At 38.6% G+C, this 13295-nt stretch overlaps 1 protein-coding gene across 3 annotated transcripts in view; it reads right to left on the bottom strand.

The window, feature by feature from the left end:
• LOC106886340 (transmembrane protein 56-B-like) overlaps positions 1-13295 on the bottom strand; it is a 43380-nt gene that overhangs the window by 15124 nt on the left and 14961 nt on the right. For 2 of the 3 annotated variants that reach the window (XM_014939151.1, XM_014939152.1), the window contains 2 exons: positions 8143-8308; positions 4263-4352 (listed from right to left, as the gene is read on the bottom strand). In XM_014939151.1, coding sequence (XP_014794637.1) covers positions 4263-4352; positions 8143-8297 — 245 coding nt within the window. In that variant the 5' untranslated portion in view covers positions 8298-8308. Of the gene's footprint in view, positions 1-4262; positions 4353-8142; positions 8309-13072; positions 13149-13295 lie in introns of those variants that run through there. The other variant, XM_014939153.1, reaches the window with a different exon arrangement.

Here is a 13295-nt window from a genome sequence, read left to right as displayed (position 1 = left end):
TCTAATCTAGATATGTTTTGTGTAAGCATGAACTGAGCTTCAAGTGACAGGTCTAAAGATTTATAAGATGTAGACTGCTCAATACAAGCTCCGAAAGCAATTTTTGTTGCAAACCTTTCTAGAAAAAAGGAACATAACTGTGCTTACAGCTACCTCCCATACAAAGTCCACCTCACCTAGAAAGCAGTAAAATGGTATTATTTAGCTATTATTTTTTAATCCTATTGAAATGAAGCAGTGGAAGAAATTTCACTGAATTCACTGTTCACTGAATTTTAAGCCTTTCATAGATGTAAAACTAACTGCTTCCCTGAGCAAGAGGGTAGTTTACAGGAAAACAGAAGGACTCACAAAACCAGAATTCTGCAATTAGGTGAGGAAAAACATTACAAGGAGACCCTGGAGCTCACTCTATCTCTTAAGATTGGCCATAGAGGCTCTCTACAACTTGAGACAGAACATTTTCCCATGGCTTCAAAACACGGTTTCATGAGCTCTTGACTCTGAAAGTCATAGCTGACACAGAGAAGAAGCAGATGTGCTCTCACAACTTTAACAGAAACTCTTTAAATAGTTACAGTCCTCCTGCTAGAGCTCCCAGCTGCAGCAGTAGCAATTTCATAACCAAACCTGTAAGTGTTTCTAAGACACTTCAGCAAATCGCCACCAAGACTGAGGCTGAGCTCAAGAACCTTCATATTCTTCTCCACACAAGATGCAAAGGACTGAGTATATGAAATTGCTTCCTTGACATTGGTAAACATGACTTAAGTGGATGAGACAGGGAATGATTTACCTCCCTTCGCTCTTTCCATGAAAATGGTCACCTTGTCAAACCTTCTCTAGACTTTCTAAACCAACACTTCAACAACATATATGGTCATCTGTCACCTCCATTCAAGAGCCCATGTTAGAATCCCAAATTAATCTCAGTTAATGGAAAATTTAGAATTTAGTCTAAAATCTCCTAGGTTTCCTGACCTGTCTCCTTGAATGAGAAGTGCAATGGAGCTTATAAGCCCTGATGTTTGCAGCCTAGTTTTGATGGAAGCAAGAGCCAGAAGTGACAAACAGGGAGTGACTTGAATAAGCAAAAGGGAAGAGCTATCTCTTTTGTGATTGCAAAGGAGGTATGTGTGGCAAATTACTTACACAGAAACATGCACAGGCAGATATAACAAACAAAAGCCCACATGACCAACTTTCTTCAAACTTCTTTGCAGATACAGAGCCATATAAAACGCTAATAATACATCAGACTTCAAAAAGTGTAATGACTGCAAAGTGGACAGCCATGTGAAAAAGCCTGCTCTTCTGTGAAGCTACAACTTAATTCACTTATTTACATCTTCTCCCTCTCCTTATCTGATATCTACCACCTCCACATTTCCTACCGTGTTATTCTCACCACCTCAAAAACAATTTCTATATCGTCTATGTTAGCCAGTCAGTATTACATATAGAAAAAAAGGCAAAGTGTTATGAGAAGTCAGAGACCATCAAAAAAGTTGTAAGTACACTACCCTGATGCTTCTCTGTACCTTACCAATGCTCCAGTCTTTATTATCCTTTGTTAGGATCTATTGTATCTAATTTCAGGCACTACCTGACAGTAGTGCCACATCCTCTCTCCACTGAACCCAAACCCTAAGCAGGAGTCCTGATCCCTTTCAATGCATATGGCTATCACCGTCACCACGCTTTGTGTGAACCCAGAAGTTAGGCTGACATACATGGAGGCTCAGAAGCTGCATGAAGGATTCCTGGACATTCACTTACAAATGTTTCTTGTATTGTTAATGACAGACTCCTACAAGAAGGCTTATGCATCCTTCGTATCTGTAAATGACCGAGTCCCACAGCTTACGCCAGCATTTCCAGATTTCCAGACTGAGCAGCCTTCAACAGTCCATCTGGCATTTCCTGTATAATTTGTTTTTTTCCTCTTCAGTCTTATTCAATTAAAATCAAGACTATGGATTCAGCTAAGAATCAATGTAAAAAACTACTTAGGATTTAATGTACAGTTATATCATAAAAAAGACTAAAAAAAAAAAGGTTGCATCTCCACACGGTCAGCCAAGGCTTTAATTACTGTGTACCAGGAACTACTATGACATATAGAATGGGGGAATGCATAGACTAATGCTAGCCATCTCATTTTTAAGAGTAATGTAAAAGTCAGCCTTAGAAGAAAATATACATCTGCAAATTCTGAGGAAACTGCACTATGGTTCTGGCTTCACTGGCAGAAGAAAGCCTAATATAAAGTTGGGTTTTACTCGCAGGCTGCATACAAGTACTTGTAAAGCCATGGGCAATATTATGTTCAGTCTTCTTTTGCACTTAATCACTTGCATGAACATGAATTCAAATCATTGTATTTGCTTTAAATACACTAAGTGATACTTCGCACATTTTAAAATTATTAGTTTAATAACTATAAATACTGATTTCTACATTTAGAGTGTGTCCTGTGCACTTTAATTGACAAACTCCTGAAACCACTAAGATAATTTTGACAATTTACAGAAACACTGCCATGAAATGAACCCGAAACTTTGATTTAAAACACACAGATTAGATATATTCCCGCTACATTTTTAAATACATAAAGTTTTTTCTTAATCTACCAAATGTAAATAAAACCACTGATAGAACCATTGTAAAAGTATCCAAACAGAAGAAACTGTTCAGAAGCAATAGTAGAAATACAGAAAAAAATTGTGCCAAAGGCAGATAGATTTTATCTTTTAAGATTTACTGCTTTTACATAATCTAGAATGCTAAGACTCTGTAAGTAAAATTGAGTCTTTAATGCCGTATACAAAAACATCTAACATAACTGTTCTCAAACTTACTAAGGAAAAAAAAGTGGTTTGATTTCTGCTTCATTTGAGTTTTTCCTGGAATTATACCAGGAAAATTTAGTAAATGAGAAGACTCAATTTATTTATTACCGCCAAGAGGCTTTTATTTCTGCCATTCATGACTTCTTTTGTACTGTTTAGAAAAAGGTCTACTCAAAAAAAAAACCCAGGAGAAAACCTTCTATCTGATAAAGCTTAGCACAACAAACATTGAGGGAGTTATAATAACCTGCTGCTTTTCAACATGGTTAACAGATCTCATAACATATTCAAACTCTACTTGGTCTCTCTAAATACACCAGAATGCAATGAAAAAAACCCAAAACAGCCAACAATTTAATCATATATCACTATATACAGAAGAGGACAATGTTGACTAAATTTGTATTATGAATTAGTGTTACATTTATTAAAACCACATAACAAGCCAGGGGCAGAGTGCTTCAGGCACCCAATCCTGTCTAGTCCATGCTGCATTTTTATTAATTTACAATATCAAAAGAGCAGAACAAGCACCAGATGTTAAATTTATGTGAGTTTAAATTGACTCACAGTGTGATCCTTTGACAAGGTTAAAAACAACAGTCTATCACACAAATATTAATTGAAAGTTAAAGTAGTTAGTCTTCAGGAAAAAATACAGCCTCTTCCTTCTATAGGGAAAGAGTTCCAGAGGATAACGAGTGAAATGTCAAAACACCAATAGCAATCTAAAATTAACTTGATTAAAACGAAGCCAACTTGTTCCTCCTCCCTCAAAAAGGTGTGAAACAAAACAATATAAATAGAAATCTAGAAAAGATAAGCTCAATATAGAATATTTTGTTAACTAGAGAAAATAATAGAAGACAATTTATTAAATATTCCTATTGCTTGGGAAGACAGCACTTGAAACTTCCATACTTTTCTTAAAACAAAGATTGATAGAAGCTTTATGGAAGGCAGAAAAATAAACATCTTAATTTATCAATTTAGACATATATGTTTTATACATATAATAGACCCCATCAGCTTTTTATACACTCCAGACCTGCAAGAGCATTTCAATTTCACTTTAAACTGATTATAGTAAATAGCATAGTTTCAGTCATGCTGACTTACAGCTACACTCTTGGTTCTATGCTTTAGTAATTTAATATGCTATTTCAAATCAGTTGCTTGTATTTTATCTATTCCGCTTCACAGAAACACAATGCACTAAGACATTAGTACTGACAAAATAATTTGGAATTATCAAATAGTACAGACATAAAAATGGACACATCCCAACTGCATATTTTAATGGGAAAAGAAACAATTATTTCAATAATTAATACCTTGCTGGATTATTTTTCTCCTTCTTAATTATGTTATTTTATTGTGTAAACACTACATATATGTAACATGCCTTACCAGATACGGTCAGCGTTAACAGCGTCATCGTACAACAAAATATATAGGCAAAACCCACCAACCACCAAGGCATGGAATGTGGACACTGTCCTGAAAAAGAGATCACAGTCATAAGGAGGTTCCACCATTCACAACTTTCTGTACTGTGCTCAAGGTAGGATGTTTCCAAAGACATTCTCAACCGCATCTAGATACCTCTGGGGAAGGCAATCATCTCTTCTTTACACTCCATCAAACCACTTACGCAATGACAGGTGGGAAAAACAGTCTATTACACTGGACTAGGGACTCTATTACACTGGAGTGGGGCTGGGGGGCATTAAATAGAAAGTAGGGTCTTGAAGTAACTGAGATCTACATTTTCCTCCAATTATCCCATAGACTAATGAATCCTTAAAGACACTATGACATGCAGGTCTCTAACAAATACCTACTACATTGTCACATTTGCTGGAAAATCTGTATGTATTTCATATTCAGATTAGCCTATGACTCCTGCAGCAGCAGGTTTCTTATTAATAGAAGTAAGAGTAGACCCATAATAAATCTCCCAAGTCCAGGTTTTGGAAAGAGGGGCACTAAATGAAAAATCTTATCATGGAAAGTTCCAAAAAGAATTTCTAGTGCATTTGAAGTATATGTTCATTGATTTTCAAAGAGAAAACTTGTCTAACAAAAGGCTGTCGATGATTATCTGAGGTATAACAGCTACAGATCCATATGAAGTAGCAGCTTCACTTTATTTTATACTCCTCTTGTCCTATACAAAGTCACAGTAATCACAGTTGCCTTGTCCATACTTGGGTACTAAACAATATTGGTACTTGAGACACCAGTCTCAAGTATAGAGGCTGCGTGCACACTGTAGACAAACCCTGAACGTTAACAAACACTTGAAGAGAATTACCTATTTCCAGAGGCCCCAGCAGGGTTTGTGCCAGCCCACAGGCCAGGGCCATTCCTGCCCTTTGCAGTCTGCATGTATTCTTGGAAGGTAGAACAATGCAATGGGCATGGGTCCAAAATGTGTAACCTCGTTCCTCTAGCCATGGGTTTAACACTACTATAAACTACATCTAATACTGTGTAGCTACAGTCTGCTTTCCCACTTTTCAAGTGTGACTAGAAAGAGAAAAAAAAGAGGTGCCAAAATAGCTCTACTGAACCATGGATACTATTTAAGAAATCTAAGTTCAATGCGGTGTGATCAGAAACACCTTTGCACCATATTCACAGCATTAAAATATGCACACAAATGTATATGTGCTGTTATTTATTAGCCTTGTCTTTGTACATCTTGAGTACATGTATTTGAAATGTATTAATATTTTAAATGCGCACAAGACACTCAGAAGTCTAAACTATTAGTGTTTAGAATACAACCTATAAACAAGCTTAGCACTTAAAGGGGGAGGAAAAAAAAAAAAAAAGCAGATTTCCTTTTTAACTCCAGACTTTGAAGTTTCTCTATAGAAGAGGGGACTGAAGAAAGGAAATAGTGCAACACTCCATTTTTAATCTTAATTTTTGGTCAGAATGAACAAACTGACAGTATGGGAAACACAGTCCAGAGCCGCAGTTCAAATGCTTGATTACAAAACCCTCCAAACTGTAGCAATATATTTTCAATGCCGTCACAGCTCATTTCAGACAGATGCCCTCTTCCAGACCCAGCTGAGCTGATAAAAATGCATAACCATCCTCTGTGCCAGTTTCCTTCAGGACTGCCAACAGAATCATTTGTGTGAGCACTCCCTACACCAGTTCAATATAGGACAAAATAACAAACATCTACTTTTAAATCATTTAAGTCGACCCAACTCATTTTACTGGGAGACAATAGCTTTCTCTACCTGCACAGCTGTCTGCAGAGTACATATGTGTCTATATACTTTCTCTGAACATATAAGATACTCCTTGGAGTGCCCCTTCATTTTGGTGAAACACTGGTGTGACGAGGCAGTTTGACAAAACACTGTGTTTGGTCACCAGAGTTAACAGTCAATTTTGTAGGAACACAAGCACAGTTTGCCTTTCTTTCACCTCATGTCCTCCTCGGGTATAATATCAACAAGCTGTTGATGAACATGCTTTGTGCTTTTTGCCTTCTAAGTCCAGAACTGAACATAGCACTGGACCACAACTCACCTACCTGTGTGATAACATCTACATCCTGCTACCAACCCCAAGGAAAAATGTGGAAAGTAGTAATAAAAAGGACACAGCCTGAGGTGCTGTATCAGCTTGAGTAGTTAAACACCTTACTACAAATTAGCTCAGAGATCAACGAGCAGCTTATTTCCAGCACACTTGTGATGTGTGAAACAATTCATATGTTATTATGCAAAGCACTACAACTTAGCATAGTGCTACCAGGCATGGGATATGTTCTCAGAAAGCCTATTATGCAATTCAAGGGTCACTTGATGTGGCTTAGAGACAAAAGTTCAGCTCCAACACGATAACAGTTTAGTTTAGTTTCCCTATCTGCCTCTATTGTCAATTGTGACAGAGATAAACCTAAGCTGCACTGCTATCATGAACGTCCTACAAAGTTATTCTGGCAGATAGGTAATTATTCAAAGATCGAGCTGAAATTAAGATGGGGCCTTTAAGAACACTGCAGGTGGACATTTGCCAAATGGAAAGGCAAGACTATTTGAGTTGCTAATGCTGTCTAGAACAATGGAAACAACTTTAAAAGTATCCACCTGATACTGCCTTTAAAGTGCACTGAGGAGGAACAGTGATACAACTAATGCATTTTAAGTGCAGTGCCAGCCATACAGCACACTTTCTTGAGCTTCAAATTTGAGAAACACCAGAAAAATACGTTAAAGTTGTAATAGGCTACTCAAGGATAGTTACATGTTACTACATACATAGTATATACTGTAATATACATAGTTATATTGTATCAAATCATTTTAACTGGAAAAGCTTGTGCACTACATAATACACAATTTCAGAGCAGTATATCACAAATAAAACCTCAGTGATCATCCCATTTGCGACTACTACCCTATAATTTCTTTATGACTTAAAAAAGAGGAAGGCAGCCAGGAGAGATTCACGGGGTTGAACAAGTTTCTAACAGTGCTCTGTCTGAGGAGACAAGTGTAATGCAGGTGGATCCATCCCACTGACACAACTGCAGAAACACAAAGGGAGTGAGGAAGGTTTTTAAGATTCAGTTTGCACAGTTCCTTCCTGAATGCGTACCCTGTCTCTGTCACAGCTTCCCACTCTTCTTCTTGCAGTCTGCTTCCCCACCAACACACAGATGTACCTGTCTAACCCTGCCTCATACCAATACTACACCAAAGACACATCAAATTTCTTGGAAAACCATAACTTATCTAAATTTCTTGGAAAATCATAACTTATTGAAAACTGGGTGTAGGGTAGTAGCACTGGGAGAACAGACAGCAACTTGCTTTGCATCCAAAAGCATGATGAGAGATTTAGATCACAGAATAAATTGCAATACTTTTGATTTTCACATATGTTTGAGGGAAGGGAATTTTGTACCTCTTTACTAGAAGCATCACAGAGAAATTATTTAAAACTAATCCCCTTTGCCTCATTACCTCTCACCAGTTACTGTTTTCTTTTTCTACTGACTTTCACTTGGGCAACACTGTCTAACAAAATGTTTAATATCCAAGTGTTTGCAATGCTGTGTGTTCAAGAAGGGCCATCAACATTTTACATTCGGAATTTGTCAAATGCCTACAACTGTCTCTCTAATCATTACAGATATTTAACTAATAACATTTTCTGCAGTTTTATATATATATATATATATATACACTCAGGTGGTTCAGATGTTGACAATGTCAGGTAGTTCATCAGCTGAAGTTTGTTTGGAACACTATACCTTGAATTCCATTCGATCTTCCTTTTTTGGCTGAGATTGCTAAAACCAGGTGTTATTCGTGTTGACACCCAAGAACTTAAAACGTGGAACAGGAGTTGGAATACAGTAAAACTGGTCAGAGCAATGACTATAGTCAGGTTGCTGAAGGAAGCCATTGTTCTTCAGCCTGTGAAGAGAAGCAGAAGGTAATTTCAGTCCATTCTCCGTTTAACTATTTTAAGCAGACACAGAAAGTGTTTTTGACAGCTAACTTACCAACAAAAATATTATTCACTAGAAGTTCATGCTGTTCAACAATTCTACTTAAGACTTAATAGTATAAAAGTATCCCCAAACTTTTGTAAGTAGAAGTTGCATTTTGGATTTGGGGTTTTTAACATTTGCATACTATACATTTTTGATGCCTGAAGTTGCATGTATTTTATCTGCACAGAAAGGGCAGGGAGGACCACTGACAAGGGCAATTGCTGGCTCAGAAGCCACCACTCCTAGCCCAAGAAGCTCTGAAGTTAAAACTCAGCTCGTTCTTACCAGATTGACTGCTGCCAATGGAATTTTTAAAAGCAACAATGAAATCAGATAAGCATAGTAGAGAGATTTTCAGGTCACCCTTGTCTACGTTACAGAGACAGTACTTCTCAGTTTGCACTTTGTTCACAACTGAGGGCTTCTCTTTGTGATAACATGTGGGCTATTGTTATCTGAGCTTTTTTCTTCTTCATATGAAAGTCTAAACTTTGCACAACTTCAGAAAAACTTCCTATCAGCAGAGCTAAGGTGTTTTTCAGATTCTGGATGTTTACCTATTTCATGAGGCCTAAATAAATAGCTAAACATTTCCAAACATAAATATCAGTCTCTAAATGCTTCACTCATTTCTCCTGAGTTGCCAGTATTTTGCAAAACAGAATGATATTTTCCCAGAAGCCACAAACTTCCGCCATACATCTCCGGTTTGATGGTTTTGTGAAGTGTTTTATATTCCAAGATTGGCAAAGGTTACAAACTCATAAAAAGTCCATTTGTATTAAGTTGAACAGAAAAGGGGAAAAAAAGCCAAAAGGCTTCATTTAAAATATTTAAATGATGATTTTAATAGCCATTTAAATAACTGCTATCACTTATTTTAGTTTTACTGAAGAAAACATCTAAAAATAAAATGAAGATTTAGAGGCCAGCATAATTTGATGTTACTACAACAGTCTAATGGTCAGCAAAAACTGATACAATTATATAATACACTTATATCCATCTTTAGTTCATATGTATTATAGAATGAGGGAATGTGCCTTAGGTTTTAGAAACTGTATCTGCATTGCAGATGGAAACAAAGTTGAACTCCAAGGGGGAAAAAACAGAAAGAAAAGTCCATCAGTTAAAATAATAACTTTTTAAAAAGTTAAGCCCAGTATTCTCACCTGGTGGTATAAATGGGGAGTATACTGAAACACCGTTTGCATTTAAATTTAGAACTTTAAGAAAAGGTGTATTACAATTAGATCAGGAAAAAAGAATCTTTGTCTTCAAAGGTGTAGAAGCAGAAGGTTCAATGATCTCTAACTTTTTTCCCCTCCTCCTTTTTTTCTTTTGTTTTTCACCCCAGAATTGAAGAGTTAAAAAAAAAGAAAGTGAATTATCTGAAAACTTTCTCTGACTAGTACCCACAGTAAAAGCTACAGCTATATAAGCAGAAGGCAGGATAAATAAGAACAGATTTGCTGAGTGAAACCTGCATCCATATCATATGAATTCAAGCATTTACTTCAGACCAGCTTTAATTCTCTCCTGGGGACTCCACAGTTCTTAGGTCATATTTGATGTGCTCTTCAGGCCTATCTGCCTGCTCAGTTTAACCCAAAAGGAATCCAACATGCATGCTCTGGGACAACTATGAAACACAAATCAGAGGCTGTAAGTGGGGGTTGATCAGAAGATTCAATTCATAAGTGCACTTTTACTCCAAACTAAAATTTTAATGTACACACATTACAGCGCACTGCAACAAACTCCGGTTCATTCCAGTTTATCTGATGACCTGTTCTAGTTCAGCAGCATACTAGTCACACATACTTTTTAATGTTAGTCTATTAAAACTTCCAGTTTCAAATACCATCCTGAATATTCAGTATTCTCTCAAGTACTTTTTACACTATTTTCTACATACTTTTCCATTTGCCTCCACTGACCAAGAAGATACAAAATACAAATCAAATTTTAGGCACTTTTTGCACAGTTTAAAGTTCTAGAAAGAATGGATCTTAAGCCTGACTTTCTAAAACTTTTCAGTTTGAAGGAATTCAATTTTATATCTTCCAGTTTAAACCCACTGATAAGCACTGTATGGTGCCTCTTCCAGACTCTCCCAGGGCCCACACTTCATTATTACGTCATCACCTTTGTAGTAAGCAAGTCCTCTCTTGGACTACATAAGGAAAAAAAAAAAATCAGTTGGTTTAATTCCTAAAGGGTGTGAAGGAAGACAAAATGCACATTCAAGACAATTCTCTTCAGAAAAATAGCAAAACCACTGAACATCAATCACACCTACTTCATCCTTTTGACTACAATATAGCAATTCTCATGATGCTACCAATTTTATTCATCTGCAACGACTATAACTTGTAGCTCTGAGTTTCAGAGACACTGACATAATCTCTTGGACAAAAGAAATCCATGTTTTGTCTTGTTTCCTTAGCACCAGAAGATTTTATTAGGTAAGTAATGCTTCAGCGCATGACAGGTGTTCATTTTAGTACAGGAGATTATGGAATTAAGCAAAAAAACCTCCCAACCATCCCTTGCAAGAAATGCATTAGAAGAGCTAATTTTTCTTCTAAGGAGCCTGTAGAGGGAATTCACATTAAGAAAAAGCAGTTGTGTAGAAAGTGCAAGATCTGACTTTCAGAAGGATTATGTACCTATACCTCCCAGCAGTTCCAGCAGCAAGTACAGAACCATGATGCCAGGGAGGGAGAAAGGTATGATGGTAGCAGGGAAGAAACTACTCAGCCAGCCTCTGTGGCTGGTCTCACAGATACGCACAAGGGTTTTGCAAGACTCATTTCAGAAGGTGATTTCATATATGCTTATCAAGGTGCTGTTTAAGCACATTAAGTACGAAGTCCAGGAATAATTTGTTTTACTTAGGTATTACTTACTTACTATATTATAATTCAATTCAAGAAGCAGGTGTAAACACAGTGTTTCATATGAGATGGAAGATTATGTCTCATATCTCTAAGTTGTTTTCAACTGTATCCTGTTTAACATTAAAACTGTGTTTACCAGATTTTCTTTCTGTTTTTTATTCTTTTATTCATGTTGTTAAACCAAAGCTTACCACCTAAAAGAAACATAATAAGCAACCAATTAGGTATGATTTTTCTGCCCTGAGAACAATGGCCAAAGGTAGTAAGTCAAAAGTGGCTTCAACTACACTGTGTTTTTCTGCCCCAGTATCTTCTTCTGGCTGCCTAGCAAAGTCTGATCAAGATACAAAACTTCATGGATTATATACGAGCAGACACTTTATCCCCCAAACTGCATAGTCATTGATTACCATTCAGTCAGCTGATACAGTTTTTGAGCTAGTGGAAGGCTGGGTGAGGAGGGAGGTTTAGTGTAACTACTTTGTAATTCAGCAAAAAAGTACTACATCCAGGTTCTTCCCTGTTAGCTCTTTAGCAGTGGTCTTTTCCTGGCTTTCCCAAAATTAGTCTTAACCATTCAGTTAGACAGTAATTACAAATGATCAGAACCTCATTCTTGCAGCTTTCCAGTGAAGTCTTTAGGTAAATAAACATCAGCAAATGCTTGAAACTAACAATTATCAGCAAGGTGTTGGTTACACATGTCTAGCGCAGTATCACATTGCTCTATTGACCCCAGTAATTTTGAAAAAAGCTCATAATGCACCCTTTCAATCATACTCAGCAAGAGCTGAAAATGCATTCTTCGTCTGCTATTAACATGCTGTGGTTTTCCAACAATGTTAAGACTCAACATCAATTCACCCCTGATACAAAACCACTATAAACTTCTAATAGAAAAAAGTCAGCACTTAACTGGAAGAGGAAAAGGAGCAGAAGAGAAACCAACCATTGTACCACCAATGCATTTAGTATTTACGTTCTCCTCATTTCACAGTTTCCACACCAATTTTTCCCATCATAAAAATAACAAATGCAACCATATAGCCACAAGACATAGGAAGGAGGTGCAGAGAAAGGCATAAGATCTGCAGCCCTTACTTTCCTCAAGGCTGGATTTCAAGATGAGCTAGATCAATTTCCAAACAAGATTACAGCGTAAAGCTGCTAGTGACACCAGGACATCCCATTCAGCCCCGTGCTCTCCTGATCTGTTTGAAAGCCAGATGACACGGTTGTAAAACTTGCCACACTGATTTGTGGACAGCAACGTGGGACCACTGCCTGTTTGCACATTTTATAAGCAGCCTAGTAGTAAAACATCTGCAGTGCCTGAGTTTTGCTGCGCTGCTGGTTCTGAATGGTACTTTCTACTGATCCACTTAGATGACACGTACCCCGTTTGACATCTTAGCTCGGCAAGCAGCATTAAGGAGACACACGACAAAATTCAAGCCACTTAAGCCATTCCCTCTGCCAGGTAAGGCTGTTCGCACCCCACACTCCGCCGTGCTCTCTGCTGCGAGAGCGCCAGAGCGGCTCGCAGCCCAGGCACGCTTTTTATGGAGACCGGGTAAACAGGGCGAGCTGTTTACCGCGGGGATGTCCTCAGCCCTGCGCGGAGTTGGCAGTGGGGAAGCAACAGGGAGGGGAACCCCGGCCTCCCCCCAGCCCCAGCCCGTCGGAGGTGCGGGGCCGCGCAGGGACCCCACGGCTCCAACTCCCGAGCGGCGCAGCCCTGACGAGGAGCCGCCGGCCGCTCCTCCCGAGCCGGGCATTACCTCGCTTTCCCTGTCAGCCGAGGCGACCGCCGTTCCCACCGCGGCGGCGGCAGCCCCGGACGGCTGGCTGGCTGGCCGTTCCCACCGCGGCGGCGGCAGCCCCGGACGGCTGGCGGGCAGGCGGACGGGCTGGCTGGCTGGCTGGCGGGCTGGCTGGCTGCGGCTGCCGGTGCGGCGGGAGGCGGGGGACGGAGCCGCTGTACTTTGCGCTGTCAGAGCGGCC

This window comes from Calidris pugnax, unplaced genomic scaffold, assembly GCF_001431845.1.
Source record: "Calidris pugnax isolate Ruff unplaced genomic scaffold, ASM143184v1 scaffold18, whole genome shotgun sequence".
In the NCBI taxonomy this organism is placed as follows: Eukaryota; Metazoa; Chordata; class Aves; order Charadriiformes; family Scolopacidae; genus Calidris; species Calidris pugnax.
This window is presented reverse-complemented; position numbering and strand designations above follow the sequence as displayed.